The sequence below is a fragment of the Penicillium alfredii genome, assembly GCF_028826965.1.
Source record: "Penicillium alfredii strain IBT 34128 chromosome Unknown utg000002l_segment0_segment0, whole genome shotgun sequence".
In the NCBI taxonomy this organism is placed as follows: domain Eukaryota; kingdom Fungi; phylum Ascomycota; class Eurotiomycetes; order Eurotiales; family Aspergillaceae; genus Penicillium; species Penicillium alfredii.
Genome location: NW_026622699.1, coordinates 847170 through 865128, shown reverse-complemented (window position 1 = coordinate 865128; position 17959 = coordinate 847170). Strand labels below are relative to the sequence as shown.

At 47.1% G+C, this 17959-nt stretch overlaps 4 protein-coding genes across 4 annotated transcripts; 1 reads left to right on the top strand and 3 right to left on the bottom strand.

Annotated features, from left to right (window-relative positions):
- Positions 1 to 379: 379 nt before the first annotated feature.
- On the bottom strand, positions 380 to 1255 carry NUU61_001494 (uncharacterized protein; the record flags this gene model as incomplete). The annotated part of the gene is made up of 1 exon (XM_056652076.1): positions 380 to 1255. One exon carries the CDS (start codon positions 1253 to 1255, stop codon positions 380 to 382), a length of 876 nt encoding a protein of 291 aa, XP_056515343.1.
- Positions 1256 to 6316: 5061 nt separating this feature from the next.
- NUU61_001493 (uncharacterized protein) lies at positions 6317 to 9019 on the top strand (the record flags this gene model as incomplete). The annotated part of the gene is made up of 8 exons (XM_056652075.1): positions 6317 to 6732; positions 6821 to 6924; positions 6976 to 7094; positions 7146 to 7977; positions 8027 to 8213; positions 8267 to 8339; positions 8396 to 8815; positions 8870 to 9019. 8 exons carry the CDS (start codon positions 6317 to 6319, stop codon positions 9017 to 9019), a joined length of 2301 nt encoding a protein of 766 aa, XP_056515342.1.
- A 382-nt stretch (positions 9020 to 9401) lies between these two features.
- Positions 9402 to 11732, bottom strand: NUU61_001492 (uncharacterized protein; the record flags this gene model as incomplete). The annotated part of the gene is made up of 1 exon (XM_056652074.1): positions 9402 to 11732. One exon carries the CDS (start codon positions 11730 to 11732, stop codon positions 9402 to 9404), a length of 2331 nt encoding a protein of 776 aa, XP_056515341.1.
- A 1946-nt stretch (positions 11733 to 13678) lies between these two features.
- On the bottom strand, positions 13679 to 13900 carry NUU61_001491 (uncharacterized protein; the record flags this gene model as incomplete). The annotated part of the gene is made up of 1 exon (XM_056652073.1): positions 13679 to 13900. The coding sequence occupies one exon, from the start codon at positions 13898 to 13900 to the stop codon at positions 13679 to 13681; it is 222 nt and encodes a 73-aa protein (XP_056515340.1).
- Positions 13901 to 17959: the final 4059 nt, after the last annotated feature.

The following is a 17959-nucleotide window of genomic DNA, read 5'->3' as shown; positions in this document are numbered from 1 at the left end:
CGCGCCTCTGACGTCGGTCAATGATGAAATTCTTGACTGCGACCGGGAAATCCATAGGCTACCCCACCGTCACATATCGAATACCCAAGAAGATCATGACCGGCCGATGACTGGTATGGGCATGTGCGTCGCAAGAGCCATCAGTGCAAGTTACCAAGAATTGTTAGAGGTAAACTGCAGGTGATTATGGGCTGTGAATGGGCTATGAACCCGATGTAGCCTCGCGCCCTTGCGGTAAAATGGACTGGATTACAGGAGCTGGTTAGAATCCTCTGCCATCAATTGGAAAGAAACTGGCATTATTGGGACTATGATGGTTGGACCTATCCAATATAGCAAAGATCTTGGGAGTGCATGTTGTCACTAATCCAAAATGGGTCTATGCCAGTCTCTCCAAGGTTTCCTGACCTTTCTCATCCAGATTTGGGTACGGTCTCAGGTTACACATATCCGTCCAGAATGCCTTGGCATTTTCGTGCGCCTCGCCATGTACGTCTAAGCGCCCTCGAAGCAATTTTTTCCATTCCACATCCATGTCTGTAAATCCAAACGAGGCCGAAACATACTCATACCAGATAGGGAAGAAGGCAGCGTATTCCCAATCAAGTATACCGACAACTTTCCCGTCTCGGACCATGATATTTCCCAAATTGAGATCGCAATGAGTAAGCACATAGGGCTCGCACTTCGGTAGACGCTTTTTCAGATTCTCCAAAACTTGTTGAGGAAGATGGCAAAGATTCAGGGCCAGAGCATCCCATAGCTCTTGGTCTGAGTGAAACGGCCCACGGGGCTCAAGGTCGAAGAATAATAAGCCTGGGTAGCATGGGCTTTGATCGACACACTGAATAGAGGCCGACGTGACGGATCGAAGCTGTTTTCTCACTTTCACGACTTCATCCGCGACATCCATTTTTTGGGTTTCTGACAGAGAAGTCCATGCCTCCTCGAGCGTCTGGCCACTGATGCGTTCGTTCAAAACGAAGTAGCGCCCATCTCGATCAACCCAGTCTCGTAAAACTTTTGGGATGGGAATATTGGTATTGCTCGCTAAATATTCCAATGTTTTCACTTCGATTTTTGCTTTGGGACCCTCGTCAGGTCGGTCTTTCAGTATTGCATCTGATCCGATAGACCATACACCTCGTGTAGATGCACCATAGAAGAGTTTGAGGTGGCTAGTATAATGGCATCGTCTTTCTTTGTCAAGTGTCCACCCACATGCGACACAACCATTCTCAAGCGATTCACCCATTATGTGCATCTTGTAAAGAGGTCAATTTGTTGTAACAGATAAGTTTCGACTGGGGATTGAAAGCAAAAATTGAAACTTTTTTTTCCAAGCGAAAAGCCCCTGCGCATATTTCAAGAGGCTGACCGCCATTGAGCGCAGTCAACCACACATCCACTCTCCTCTTGGAACTACAACATAGCTTTTTGACATTGCGAACAGTGGGTCACTGTATATGGTCTACATAAGATTACCAATGAATTGCAGCTACGTTGACTACGACCTTATTACGTCCGGCTAAGCGGAGGAGGATGCTAACGCCAATGCGAAGCTTAGCATCAGTATTGCCACTCGTCTTACTGGACTGGATGGACTAGGGGCAGTGCTGGCGGTGAAAATGGCGGTGAAAATTGCGGTGTGGTTGTTTAGGAAAGTCTGTGTATAAAGGCGTCAGACTGCTCCATTTTCAAAGATTCGTATTAAATTTCTTGGGACAAGATCATATCTGCCATCTATATCATAGATGGATGCCGGAAGTATCTGCTCAGCATGTAGCTGGTCACCAACTCGTCAAGAGGAGTGTCGCTATAATAGTCATGTGAAAATCTTTTACGGCGTCAGCAACCGAGGAGCGTGGTCTCTGGGTTCAAACCTCATCCTCAAAGAGCGGTCTATTGAGCCACCCAATTTCGAATCTGCCAGCTTGCAATTTTTGACCGAAAAAACTTCAATACCTATACCCAAGGCTGTTGAGGAGTGGAAAGAGGATGACGGGACATATTTCCTGCTAACCAAACGGATTCATGGTCAACCCTTGAATGAAGCTTGGCCAACGATGTGCGGGACAGACAAAGAACGCATTGCAAAACAGACCGCTGAATACGTCATTCAGCTTCGCAAACTTCATTCGAGCCGAATGGAAAGCTTAGACGGACAGCCACTGTATTCCGCTTTTCTATTCCCCAATGGTTATGGCATTGGACATGGGCCGTTTTCATCCGATGATGAGCTGTGGGCTGAGATGTCATTGGCATTGAGCAATGTACCAGAGAAAGTTCGCTTGGAATTACGACAGCGTATGCCAACTGCTGCCCCCTATACCTTTTCTCACTGCGACCTTACGAATGTCAATATCATCGTGGATAATGGTAATTTGGCGGGTATTCTGGACTGGGAATCTTCGGGCTATTTTCCCGTTTGGTGGGAGTTCACTGCCGCAGGTATTGGTCTTGGTCAAGAGGACAAAGAATGGAAAGACCTTCTACGCAAGCACCTTCCGGATCATACTGAGGCTCGCAATTTCTGGCTGGATTTCTGGGCATTGCGCAAATATCCGAAATTGGACGAGAGAGGATTGAGGGTTTTGAACAGTTGTGGATTCAACTTGCCAAATCAGGTCTGAGAATAGAAATGAAGCTATTGTTCCAATGATCTTCCACAGTAAAAGCAACGAGTGACATTGTTTCCGATGACTTATGTCATTTGTCTATTCTTCCTCCATCGTAGTAGTGCTGATTTGCTTCTTGAAAAGCCTTCATCTTTAGTCGCCAATGTTGTTGGGATTAAACTTGAAACTGATTGAGACGTACCTTAATGAGGACATAAGGGCGGGACATGGATGCAGGGAGCTCAGCACGACAAAATTCACAATTTTCTCTCCCAGTCATGTTGTTTTTACCGCACTGAGGGCACTTCATTTTGAACGAGTTTCAGCTTGTGTCGGTTCCCAATGGAGTTGGGATGTTGTGAAAAAATTTCCGTAGAATTTTGTTGGATATAACACAGAATCAGGAGCCTCCAGTAAACTCCTGTGACCTTGTACCTTTATATGGTTTTCAAAGTACTCTTCCCTTCATCTAACTTCCCTCTGTTTCAGAGAATCCGCGCGAGTCCGTGTGGAGCGGGGTAAAAGAGAGCATTGGAGCGGTGATAAATACCCCTCTTGAGCTTCTGATAGCTCTCATTGATTCAATTTGTGCGGCTGAGAAAACGCCTTGACGCGTGACTGCGCTGCTGAGCCTCCCAGTCGCTCCAGGAATGGAAAAGGCTCCGGGGCATTGGAAGTGACCACCATGCATTAGCGCCCCCAGCGGGGGACGGCCAATGCCTCCTTCGAGCCACCCCATGGAACAGGCATAATTATTGGTAAAGTCCAGGGCTGAGCAAAATCGCAGCTATTTACAGGTGACGAGGCGGTTCGCAGAAACCCCTTCCCCGGGAGGTGGAAAGGATTCATAGTTGTATTGGGAGACGCTCAAGAAACGGCGGGGCCCTTTGGTGGACCTCACGTAAAAATTCCATGAATAGCCACTATGTCACGCCCTCTGTTTCTCTTTTATTTGACTGGCTGCAGCACGCAGTAAAACTGCAATGACTATGCATGGGAGCACGAACTGGTTGGCGGAGAGGGGGCTGGCGGTTATGTACTGACTGCCATTGGCCATAGAAGAACGGATCAGCCAGCCACTCATGAATCTCTCAAGCCAATATTTTTCAGCAACCCTCAAAATAGTGTGCAGAACACCGGCATATCACACACGAAGCACGTTCATGAGTCTAGTCGAAGTGAACGGGCGACAACTTGCGCAGCTTCCCCACTAGAACATCCCCCACCTTTTCGATAACACTGATTGCATTGGCTGTACTTGAAACAACACTCGCCCACGGAAAACCCCGCATTTTGATGGAGCTTCAAGCGCTTGCAAGCTAGCTGCAACACATTTTGTGATTTCAACTCGCATAATGGGCTGAAATGTGCATTTTTGATTGGCCCGAGATGAGGGGTAACTGCAGTAGCAATGCAACCCTTTGGTGAAGGATTGCGCATGTGAGTGATTTCTCTGTATTTCAACCCAAGAAATCCCATTTCTTATCATAATTTTCCATTTTCTCACGGTAGTATTATGTCATCAGCAGATGAGTTCTTCCGGTCACTATCCAAACAAAAAACTGCTTTGGACACTCCACGACCTTTGTTGGACGCAAGACAGCGCCGTGCATTCAAATCTTGCTATGCTCTTCTCCAGGAAAATGGTGGGAGTACGACATCACCGCAGACATCTAGCAGACGAGAGAACGCACGCCAGCACTTGAGAAATGCTTACTCCTTGGGAGCACGCGTGCTTCTTTTGTTTGCATTATCCGCATCAATTACACAGCTTGCCACTATAAAGCATTGTGACTTATTTCCCCGCTTCCAGACTTGGTTGAATGACCAAACCTTGTCCCAAGACGTTGAGGACGTAGCAATTGGGTTGGTTTCTGAGTTTGAAAACGAACCTCAGTACAAAAATCAAAATGGCAAAAGTAAATAGCCCTTTGATTTTGATACACGTTGACTCCATTGACATGCGAAATAGAGACGAAGAAATCCGGGAAAGATATGCATAGGAAAGCTAGCCGGCGACAGAAAAGACAGGAGACACCACAAACTTCAAGGCCGCAGTTACAGTTGCCTGGATCAACAGAGGACCAGTTGAATGAATTCCCAGAAAACACTGGTTTGTACATCATAGCCGACTTGCGAGAGAAAATTCTAACTTTATAAGGCTTGTCGGGACACAATTTGCCAACTCTGGTAGATCAAGAGACAATTTCGCTGCCTGCAACACAGTTCCTCGAATTTTTTCGCCAGTTTCAAGATAGCCATCCACATTTCCGAGCACTCTGCGAGTTTTTAAAAGCTCACAACTCCTCCGGCCTACAACTGACCTATTCGTGGCTGAACTTGTCCCCTCCTTGTATCCATACCAATCTCGACCTTCCACCAGGTATAAATGTCAAAATAGAGCTGTCGTTGGAACTCAGTTATTCATTCGTGGAATTTCTATCGATGAGTGGGTTTTCAGTCCTCGCAAACGTGGAAACAGCGAACGGAGGGCTGTCCATAGAATAGGCAAGTCTGTGTTTCACCCAAAATGACAATTCTGAAACCGTTTCCTGCAGTCGGGCCTGTGGGAAGTATTTCGACTTTACTTGCTCCATTGCGGGTATGAACCACTCCGGCTGGGCCATTTTCGTGGATGAGGACTGCGCAGGCTGTTTTCGCATCGAGATATCGCTTAGACACGTCGAATCTTTCTTTATCTAGGGTGACTTCTTTTCCGCCCTAATGAATTAGCTGCGGCACGTAGGCACGACATCAAGCAAACTTACAAGCAAATCTTTTACTTCCTTCTCAAACCCCTCGTCATCGAGCGATGCCGCTTTCCGAAAAGGTGTTTGTTCGCTCGTGGCCATTCGTTCGCTTCAAGTTTGGAGCGTATATCTGATAGGAGCAAGAGAAAAAAGCCAGTAATGACTACAGTCGAGCCTTCCGAGTCCTAGCGTCACAGTTATGCAAGGCCATAAGATCAGCGGTGACTTTTGCGAGAAAGTGCGTAGGATAAAGTCACGTTGGGCAGTTGGAGAGGGAGGGGCTTTGCGGCCTCATGACACAAGAGCTCATCACATGATGTAACCCCTCCCACTTTCTGAAAAGCATCATTAGGTAATCGGCCAATTCTCAATTCTAGTTAGTTATCTCTCCTAATAACCATGTACTTTACACAATTATTTGACTTCCAATGATCTGCTGCATCCTGATAGTACTTTTTAGTCGGCTACATAGCCTAGAGAGGGAAGTACATAATCACAAACCAGTAGTACTTTTGTCCTAATATTTTCTCCTATTTTCTCCCATTTCCTCCCATTTCCTCCCATTTCCCCCCAATTTATATTATGACTTTCTCCTTTGTCACCTAAATTGTCCCACAACTAAGCACATTTTTTGCTTAGTTATTGCATCATTTCCTATTTCCTCCCATTTCCTCCCATTTTTTCCCATTTCCTTCTATTCACACTCATCCACGGTCATAAGCTCCTCATGTAAGAGGAAAGAGGCTAATAGCTCCCTATTGATGTGATACTTCGTCTTTCTCACATGAGGTCTGAATTATCGGCATAAAAGGCGCTTCTTCCCACAATGAAACATTTTTGTTTACTCTTCAAGTCCTTCCCGTCTTGAACAATCTCATTAAGCTATTTTGCACCTCAAACGAGCTTCTCATACTGCATTAATATTTTTCAATCGTTTAGCTGCACAACATGGCACTCAAGGCTTCAAAGGCGTCTTCCTCTCCTTATTCCCAAGGGTTGACACCGCCTGATAGTCCAACGACAGGCTCGGCTACGCGTCAAGCACGCGTGGAGGATCTGAAGCATCTCTTCGGCATGTTTCTTGAAAAGGTGCTCGATTCTACCAACCAAGAACCCCCAAACACTCCCGTCTCCCAGGACCAATCCCTTCCAGGGCTCGACAAGGTTCGGCAGGCACTGGAATGTGTTTCAGCTGAGCTTTCACTGGCAAATAAGCCTGCTCAGTCTTCTGCAGGCGATGAACGAGCCAATGTTCCTGGGCCAGATCGGTTTGACGCCGAGCAGCCCATCTGTACAACACCTGAGGACTTCCAATCATTTGAGAAGTGGGCGTCTGCACCCCAATTTAAGACAGTCAAGGAAAGGTATGTGACAGACTAAGCTCTGTGACCCAGTCAACTCCCTTACTTCAGTCTCCTATCACTTCCAAAAAGTTTTCTGACGTGAAAATAGCTGGGACAAAGAAGCATGCAAATACAAGATCGCCGAACCGACCGAGAGCAGCGGCTGTCTGGATGACTATGCTGAATATGCATTCGTTGTCCGTGAGCGCGTTGGTATGTAGTCTCGTGAATATATAATTGAATCCATGCTAACGGTACTATCAGACCGAAGTTCCGAGGAGGTGACCCCGTACATAGACATCAAATCGAAAGGCTTGCGTGACATCCTGCGTGCGGTCCTGCACGGCGTCAAGGCCATCAGCCTGATGGAGGACAAGCCATCGGTAAGGGTGGTAGATTTTGTGTACCTGAGAAGGTCGCTGACATGAGTTTAGGTCGAGCAAAAGTTCCTTTTCCATTTCCTACCGGAGTTAGACAGATATGCTGAAAATACGAACAACCCTGACTATGAATTTCCATGTCAGCACCTCCGCTTGCTCATAGACCACCTCAAGCAAGCATATTCAGCCATCTCGCAGCGTCTCGAGTCAATGTTGCAGCACGGTCACATTACTTACGATCTTATCTGGGCGCTTTTCAAACCGGGTTCCCATGTTTTTACAACATGCTTTGGTACAAAAGAACCACGGTGTGTCATGTTCGACGCCGGGGAAGAGATCACACAGAACGATGAGACCTGGTTCAACCTCGAATGCCGATTCATTGATTATGATGGAGTCAAATTCGGCGAGGCCGGCATCTTTCTACGCGTGGCAAAGTTCCGAGGGTCGAAGCCGATCGAGGGCCTGGAAGCCTTCCCACTCCGCCACCATCCAAGTCACGAGCAAGTCCGGAAAGACCTGGTCGGAAGAGGCCAAAAGTTTCGGGATTTGGCCGGCTCGCAAATTCGGCACTGTAAAGGCAATGCATTTTTTATGAACAAGGGGAAGGCTGTCAAAGTGAAGATCGACAGTCGAGTTGCAGTGGACGCCGCTTTTTTCCATGAAATGCAGCCAAATTACTCCCGACCGTCTCTCCGCGATCTAGGGAGGAAAGAAAAAGATGGTATTCAAGTCTTTGATATTGACGCGATGTTCATGGAAGACCGTGAGCGAGAGAAGGAGAGAATGCGAGGAGAGGGCATGGACGGTCAAAAGCTGAGCGAGGCCGATCTATTAGTCGTCAGCCCAACAGTTTGCTGTTTCAGTTTCAAGGAGAAAATGTTCTGTATGTGAAACGACTGAGAAGTTTCAGCTTCGGACTAACAAGATTACAGTGGAATGTGCAGTCAGTGCTCTTAGGGACATTGACTGGTCACCTGAATCATTCAATTGTCTTCAGATTCCTTCGGATATTAAGACAATGCTCTCGTCGCTGGCGAAAACACGTCTAGGTCTTATACCAACCGTACCTTTTGACGACGTGATCGATGGCAAAGGCCAAGGGCTCAACGTGCTGCTAAAGTATGTCGGCAAATCGCAGAAGCCCTGCAAACTCATCAACTGACTTGTATTAGTGGTCCGCCAGGCGTCGGGAAGACTTTCACTGTCGAGGCGACGTCAGAGTATTTCAAGCTCCCTCTCTACTCGGTATCAAAAATCGCTTTCGTGCAATTATTGACTTAACTGACCTTTCACCTTCTCAGATATCTGCGGGTGAACTTGTTGTCGACCACGGGGATTCCCACGCGCTTGAATCGCAACTTGAAATCATCTTCAAAATTGCAAAGCATTTCAATGCCATTCTTCTTTTAGACGAGGCGGATGCGTTCATGGCGAGTCGAACCGAGCTCCATGATAGTCACAATCGCCTGGTCACGGTTTTCCTCCGAAAGCTTGAGTATTATCAGGGAATGCTTTTCTTGACTTCAAACCGGGGCACACACTTCGATGAAGCAATTTTGAGCCGAACTCATTTGATAATCGAGTACCAGGATTTAACAAGAGACTTCCGCAGGGGTCTCTGGTCCACCTTCTTAGCCAAAGTCCGAACAAGGCAAGGACCTGCTGTGGTTGAGGAGGACGACCTCCAGCATTTAGAGACTTTGGCTCTCAATGGGCGAGAGGTAAGTTTCATCTCCTTGGGCAGAAATGCAACTTGCTGACTGCTGGTCAATTAGATCAAAAATATCGCAGCAATTGCACATGCTCTCGCTGAGGCAGATACCGCGCAGGTCAGTTATAAGTATCTGGAGTTAGCAGCGGAATCGAACAAGAAGTTTTCGAAAGAATTTGGCAGGAAGAGCCCTGTTGACGGAATGTATGTCTAACGGCAAAGACTACAAACCTCAGCAAGTCATTCTGCTGTTCATCAGCGGCCCCGGACCTATATAGTGATAATTTCGGTTACTGCGTGATAGTCTTAGGTATTGGAATCGAATCACAGTCTGCAATGCTCTTATAATGATCTTAAAAATGGTATACCATTCCGAGAGCGTCTCAAGTTTGAAGGAAACACACAGTTTAGAAAACGATTCAAGATGGGCGGTGTCGAAGCATATGAATGAAGAGCGCACTTCGCCACGGGATTTATAGGCGATAATAGAAATTTGGATATCAAGAACATGATCGCTAATTTAATAGGTGGCAAATAGGTTTCCTTATCACGCGTGATCGGAAGGTGAAAGATGAAGCAACTCAAATGCTGTGTGATCATAGGCTTCCGGGTGCCATGTGCGGATAGGAGTAGATATTAGCAATAGTACTTGCCTTTCTCACCTTTGCGAGATGGCCATACCGTGCATTTCCAGACGTTAGCTCAAGGGCACGAGAGCGCTTCAACCGTTCCAGGTCTTCCAAGTCAATGACAATCAAACGGTTACCTAGGTCATCCCACAACATATTGCGCCACTCACTGTCGCGGTGGACCACTCCATGCGAACGGAAGGCAGCCAAGGCTTTTTCGCGCTCTTGGTGAAAAAAAATCGTGTTCTCGTCATTGATTGCGTGCTGGAGTCTCCTCCCCGACCAGCTGAGAATCATCATCTGCTCCATTAGCTCGCCATGGTACCAATATGAAACTCGTGGCGTAAAGGTACCAAGGCAAACAGGAATAGTTTGACCCTGCATACTCCTGAGGTAGCTATAATTGTCTGCTTCTACTTGAAGGCGATGTTGCTTTTCCAAGGTCGTTGCTTTGATCATGACAGTGTATCCGCGCGAAAGAAGGGTAGCTTTGATAAGATATCCAGTCCGACCACAGATATGGAGCGGTTCGAAACCGAGGTCTCGATCGCGGGCAAGTTGGCGATAAAGCCGGCGTGTGAACTCTTGTGGTCCCATGCTGTGTCTCTGGCCACCGTGAAATTTCCAATTGGGGCATGTCTTATCCAAAGGGCCTCGGTTAACTATGCCATGGATGCAAGAAATGGTACAGTATGGTCGTGTGGAATGCCTTTCTTTTTGAGAAGTCTGTTTGTTGTTCCGGCCAGCTCGCGTCTTTTCGCTCTCCCTGCTTGATTGGCCTTTACTGCCTCGGTCGCGGCTCGATCGGCTGCGCGACGCTGCTGCTGCCGTTGGAGAATATGATTCCTCCTCACTGCTGTTGCCTTCAGTCGAGGAGTGCTTCGGTGTAGATACACCTGGTTGACAACGAGTGCGAGAGCGTGTGTTGTGTATTTTCCGATCTCGTTTCCAGTGAGAGGGCCGATAATTAGAGGCCCGCGGGTCTTTGCGAAGAGTTTCGGGGATTTCCCTCAACACGTCCAAATATTCAACTTCCCAGGTTGTCAGCTTGTTGTGCGCCGCATCGTGCCATTCTTGAGAAGGAGTATCGGCGATCAGTGCCTGAAGGGTGAACGCAAGAACCTGGCCGATGGCGGTTCGGTGGAGGCGTAACTCATCGTCCGCCTGTACATCTTGATTCGGAATACACAAGAAATATTGAACAATGGTAGGGTCATCCTTCGGGATGTGGAGGAAAACAAAAGCCTCTCCCGTGCAAATGTACCCGTGTCGAACTCCACTATCGATCATGTATGAAAATATCTGAGTGACCACGGCGGCAACAAGGCGTGTGGCATAGAATTCAAATGTGTCGCCCTCCTGGTCAATGACATCCCCGGCTAGATCCATCTGGTGTAGACCCGCCACTAATTCGGGTATTGTCACTTTATGTGGCGCTTTGAACTCCACCGCGTGCACCGGTATTTGACGTTCATCGGCCACAATATGCACGCAGAATTGGTCGGCGCGTCGATTGCGTTTTCGCGCAGTGCCATCCCTCTTCTGTCTCTGCGCCGCTCCTCTCGCTCTTCCTCTGCCTCTTCCATGCCTAGTGTTCGCCGGCCTTTGGGGTGTCTGCGTATCCTGAAGACTCATTTGCCCCAGGGTGTTCTCTAGTAAATTTTCTGATGGGTTTGCGCGATCATAGAAAGTAACTCGGCCTTGGATCCCAAACTCATGGCAAAGGGCTTCATCGTCTCGCAAAGTATTAATGACCTTTTCGACAAAGTTATCGACTGTGTCTCGCTCAAAATTCCGAAGCGACGTTTCTGAATAGATGGGGTTGTTCTGGATATTCGTGGCGACGTAATCGATTTGGGTATCGGAAGGGAATAGTGGGCGAGAGGTAAAGGCAGCGGTGCGGTCGAATTTGCTCCAGACTTTCTCCTGGAGCTGGGGGAAGTCAAGCCAAGGGACTATGCGCTTGGGGTAAAGTCGGTTCACTGGGTCGGTCGCGTTGCCCTGAGTCGTGAGGGTCGCATCCGTCTCGACTCGGATCGCTTGGGAAAGAGATTCATGGCAGCGATCGAGGAGGCGGAACAGGCTGTTGGGTTGGAGTCGTCGTTCTGCCTCGCCCTGGAGACGCTCTGCCTCTTCTCGCGCCTGTACCTCCTCTTCTCGCGCCTGTCTCTCTTCCTCCTCACGGCGCTCTGCCTCTTCTCGCGCCTGTCTCTCTTCCTCCTCACGGCGCTCTGCCCCTTCTCGCGCCTGTCTCTCCTCTTCCAGCTGACGTCGTAGTTCTGCAATGGTTTCTTCCATCGCTTGTTGATATTAGTATTCAGCAGATAATCGAATGACGCAAATCGAAATCGACATAATGTGGGTTCGCTGTCGCAGAGAGGCCCGCCAGGGCGGAATGCTCCAGTGTTTACCAGCTTACTCACCGCCTTGGCACGAGTCAATTATGCCTCAGGCATAAAACATGCCAAGTCGTCGGGCCTTTTTGATGTTGATGTTCTGAGTCCTTTTGTTTTCTGGAATCTGAAATATAGTCGAACCGATGAATTCGGATAATCTGAACTGGCAACCTGGCTAGAAAATGAATAGATTGAGTCCTGATTCACATTCTCAACAAGTACAGTCACTGTGGCGAGGCCATTATCTCAATTACATCACGCGAGAGACCCCGTTTTCTGTTCTTCAATACAAACAGTCGCTTGCAGCGAGGGATTAATTGTATGACTCGCTGAGTAAGACATTCAATGAAGCTAGTGGTCAGCGACTCTTTTTCAAATGTAGAGAAAGAATAGGTTTACCTTTCTCATTCTCCGTTCTACGGAACACGCCTCTGGTGTACTCTAAGCTTTGGTGATCAGATGCCACGAAATCACTCGCCAATAAACCCTTTAAAAAGTAAAGAGACGCACCTTCCCTGTCTGAGCACTTGGATTTCTCGTCAGAAATAGGCTCTATGAGCAGGTAAATTAGCTGCCTTCACCGGCCTACGAAGGTCATTTGCTGGAGAACGCCAGGAGAACCGACATCTGACAGAATATTTATAGGTTAAGGCTTTGCTTCACGATTATGGGTTCTAATCGAATCGCCAGTCTCGAGCAGGTATTGATGGATCGGTGGGAAAGTGGGTGGGTAGATTCAAGCATCCCGCAGAAAAAAAGATGCGGGCGATGGGGTCATCACTGCCAATAAAGTGTGGCATAATGCATTTCTTGATAGAGAAATATCAACCTCAAATTTTTGACCTACTTTGCTTCTCACCATATACCTCAAAATATGTATTTAATATTTTGTTTCACCGTTGGCAAACGTTGAGTCGTCTGAATTAAAGTCCTGTGCAGGCATCTCTATTGGCATGACGAATTCAACGGTCTGTATCGCCGAAACATATGTGTTCCAACTGGTACCGTTTTCGTTGATCCACGTTGGTGGGGAGCATGCGCTATCCACTAGAATATTATTGTTCAACTGGACGTACACAATGGTTAACCGCAAAGTCACTATGTTCAATAGTAAAGCTCTTGTGTGTACATATTCTTGAGGGTATGGTCCTGAATCTCCACAGAGCCCCACTGATCGCCCACTGACCATCCTCTACTCCGTAGTAAGGCTGAGGAATCGGCAAGGGGAGATAATTTTTCCTTTGGTCCGCCCTGGCCCCAGGGCTCGGAATGGAGCGGAGCGCAGTTTAGAAATTTTTATTGTCAGAGAGCTGGGGGTGCGAGACTAATAGGAAACGCACGGACCTATGGCTAAGGTGGAAAAGGTATTTTTGTTCAACCAATCCCATTCAATCAATCCGACACGAGAGGTCGCTGTTTAAACTAGCACCTTATCACCACTTCTGCGGCCTCAAATTTTTAACCGAAGTCTAGATTGCTCTTTCAACACATCCATTTCCCCTATTCGTTGAAGTCACAATTAGGTGTTCTCTCCATATCCTGCTCATTCAATCCGATCTAAGTGTCAATGCTCTCATTAGTTGAGACTCAACGGTAGTCGTGACAGCCTTACCTCACAAACAAATGGGGTGGTGATGAAGAGAAGCCGCATGATGTATGCAAGTCTAGTTGGTTATGTAGACGTGACTGCCGCAACCTCGGTCTACCCAGAGCTTTTGCGACGGAGGTCTTGAAACCTCAACGACAACTATTTTAGATATGTAATAAACATGATTGTGGGAAGGCAATCGAGATGCTGCAGCATGGTCATTTAGCGAACGCTCTGCTCGTACGTACTCCCTGGTCTGCTCAAACTCCCTGGCCTGACTCCCTGGTCTGCACAAACTCCCTGGTCTGCGCAAACTCCCTGGTCTGCTCGAACTCCCTGGTCTGCACAAACTCCCTGGTCTGCGCAAACTCCCTGGTCTGCACAAACTCCCTGGTCTGCGCAAACTCCCTGGTCCGCTTGAACTCCCTGGTCTGCTCGAACTCCCTGGTCTGCGCATACTCCCTGGTTTGCGCATACTCCATGATGACGTGCAGTCCTGCAAAGCGCTCGCAAGATACGTAGCTGAGACCAACCGCTGTGTATAAACTACGAATTCTAAACAAGCAACATAGCTAATACAGACATTTAGCCATCTAGGCTTGAAAACTTCATCTTTCAGTCCGCGCAGGCCTCCCATCATCCCTAGCGTATGTGGGAGTGAGCACCTTCATCGGTTTTGCTGGTATGGTAGAATAATTTCTTAGCTAGGGACTAAGATCATGGAGCAAGAGAATCTTTTCCCTATCTCGATCAACTCTAGGACACCAGTATGATTAGTCAGAGAAGATTCCGCCTCCACTTTGATCGACAATCAAGATTTATTTAACATTAGTTATTGTCTTTAGTCTTCTACCTGAAAACTAAAGGGTCTTTTTCACTATATCCTGCAAGCCGGTCGCAAATACCGATTTGCTTGGTTTGCGCAGACCAAATATTGACAATAGAGAACTCTATTTAGCGGAGGCTGGTGGACTTTGGGGCCCAGGCATAATCATTTGTGCGTTGCTTAACATTAAAGTAAATATTACTGGTCTCCAGAGAAGTGGGGATCTTCTAAGACCTGAACAAACGGCATGGTGTGACGAAGTGCGAGGCGTAGTTAGAGGGCGTGAATGCATGTTGGGGCCTGAGATTTAAGGCCTGTCCAGTGAAGACTAATCACGTGATCCGCAGCGGCCGCAGCCGCGGTCGCCCAGCTAGCTTCTCTTCTCCAGCTATTATGTACGTACCTTCGTACAATACACGCGATTACTATCAATTTGATATTTGGCACTGGTTCATTACACGTGGGGTTAAAAATAACCTAAACTCTGCTCCAAAAATCAGGGAACCATTGAGGCAGAGCATACATCGGATTTCTTCCTTAGATAGGAGTGCACGCATAAACAAAGTGACTAAAATGCCAGTATCAAATATACACCGCCTGTGCCACAACGACAAAAACGTCTCCTAGAATGCCGCTCTCTTGAATAGGGGATATAGTCAATCTGTACCTTTCACTACTGAGGTTCGTCACATCAAACTGATTATCATTCCGCGTCCATGGACCATTCCAATGCAGCGAGGCTATTCGTCCGTCGTTATTGTGGTATAAATCCATATTGCCTTCAACTCCCACTCCGTAAGTTGCGCTGCCGCAGAAAGATAATGTCCTTTTCTCGTCATGTGGAATCACTATTTTGTCCACGTCTTCGAGAGATAAAAGCTTAGGCGTGTCGCCTTTTTGGTACGGTTGACCGCTGTTTCCGAGTGTAAGTTAGTCCGATTTCAGGCTTGAACGGTGACAGTTATCTTTCAAATACCTGATTGCGGTGGTGTTTTTGATGATAATGTCGCCCTTTGGAAGATCGTTCTGGACACTTATGGAAAGACACTGTGTGACATGATATTCCATCTTCCAGATTTATACTAACACTCTCAACAAACGTAGAGCGTTAGGTAAATATAGGAAAACCTTTAACGATAAAGCTCTAGCTCGCAAAGACGGCGGAGCACTTTCACTTCTAATATAAACATCTGGGTGTCTTTAGCCACCCCCGCATGTTGGTTTCTGGGCTCTCTTCGCTTACTATGTTACGCGTTAAGACCGCAATATTCCAAGGAATTTAAAGGAAAATGAGCGATCGGATCCACCGTTCCGAAGGCCAAGTATGTGGGTATCCAATGCGATTGTTAAACTTTGACAATTCTGGTGTGGGTCCCCTTCGAGACTTTGACCAATAATGAAAGCGGCCGCCTTGGCTCCACACTCTTCCATGCGCGATTAGTGCGTAAAAATATGTCATTGGCCTGGATCGTACTCTGTAGTTATCCCCTGTTAACAGTAATTGCCACCAGTGGCCCAAGCAGTAGCTTAACCCACACCAGGTTCCTCTCTCTGTGACTCTCAAATACTGTAGAGAGTCTGATTAACTCCTGCCCTTTCATAATTACCATTTATTACGGACCCTCGCATAGTGAGCATATTAGTAGTCGGCATGGGCAGACCGCTAAGTACACGGCTGCACTACTGGTTCATTTCTTACAGCTGAACCCTTCAAGCCAAAACCGAAACATTTACTCCAGGCATTGTGGATTTGTCGCTCATATTGTATTACTCTGATGCCGTCTATGGATATATAGGAACAGACAAGATCTACGAATGACCGCAACCCCTTTGGTGTAAAGTGTCAAACCTGAGTGCTGGGCAAAAGACATGGATGCTTCGATCCGGACTCGGCTATTTAGCCATCAGGCCATTTTAATTACTGCTTTCTATGATAAATCATTCGTACGTGTCCGTATAGTTCCCATTTAATCATTAGACAGATATACAGATAAGATATTCTCAAAACATATCGTGATCCCCTTGATACTCAATGTCTTGAGAGCTGGTGATTTCCGGAAACGATTTTCCGGCATTGTGGGCAAGTTGTCTGCATTTCAAACCACTTTTGTAGACAGCCCAAATGAAATATATGCCCACAAAGTAGCCTTTTTGTTCGTAACTTCAGTTCATGACGCGGGGCTTGTGTATATCCCGGTGTCGCTCTCTCGTCAGCAGAACTAAACCCCTTGGTAGCGCAGACTTCTTCCCACGACCACATACGCTCATAACAGATAGCGCACACTTTTGTTTCAAGTATCTGTTCAGCGGTAGCATCGGAACTTTGTTCACTGATCTCTTTAAGTGCCCATTGATATTTAAGGGAATCAAGAAAGCGCGTTATGAGCGAGAGCGAAGAGGAAAATATATGGCTAGTGATGATAGGGCGCTTATAAGAAACAAGGCAGACAAGGAGGTATAATACGCTGATGAATAGCACTGCGCACTCTGCAAACATATTAGCAACGTTAAGTTTTGAATGTGGCAGTTGTATTTACCTCTTATCGCATTCAGGGAAAGCATCCACCGCCGCTTGTCCGGCGGCCCTCCAGAGGAAAACCTCAAGAAAGCCTCCCCAAATAGCGAAAAAGAGAATAGCAGTATTGACACAGCCGATACCGACAAAATTGCATGCTCGAACACAAACATAGTCACAATTTTTGCATCGGTGGTCCGCCGTGTGACGTGGAAGATTCGATTCATCGTGAATGCCTCGAAAGTTAGAGACAACAAGACAGCAACCAATACACAGATATGGGTGCGCATTCGTGTAGTTCGTTCTTGATGGAGCGACTCGACCCTCCATTCTCCTATCCAGACCCACATCCTTGCCGCTATTAGTGCGGTGAATAATAATAGAAATTCTATGTCGACGTCTATGTCGAGGATGATCACTGTCATAATGGACTCCAAAATAGCTGGAACAAATTTAGTGTATAGCTCTTCGCTTTCTGCATGCTCAAATGGGCCGTAAAAAAGGTAGTGAAGCCCGAGAATTATAAGGGAGTTGCATAGGAGGAGAGTATTAACAGCGATCTGTCGACCATTAGAATTATATTTTTCACTGCATCACGGAAAGCCGAACCAAAAATTCTGTATAAGTTGGCGGATAACCAAGAGCTTGGAAGTTTAGGACCCGAGAATAAAATGATGCCATTGCTGTGGCGAGGTTGAAACTACCAGACAATGGGAGAATAAAGCCATTCACAGCGGCCTTGAACTGTTAAATCGTGCGGATGCTTGGGGTGGGGGGAAGAGGGGGGGGGGGGGTGTTTGGAAAGGAAATGGATTAGACTAATGATGTCACTGGTTCTAGATCGCTCTTGCTCACCGGGTGGCTGTGGCAGTAGTTGCGGGATTTGTGCGTACTTGCTCTGTTACGAACCCTGCAACCACCAATTAACTATGGGCGGCAGCTTACTGGTGGCCACCGAACTAACAAAGTTACCAGAAGCCGGATGCTAGCTTCAAGTCACCTGCATTTCCCTATACCTCAGCATCCCCCTAACAATCATTTCAACAACCCTGGCTCAGGCTCACCGAGCAAAGGGGTGAGTGGGACAAGAAGGAATAGGATGGAAGAGGAAACCCAGTACATGTAGGCTTTAGGCCCGTTATTATTATTTTTTTTTGCGGGAGACATTGCCAAGAAAAAAATTAAATTTACGAAACGTCT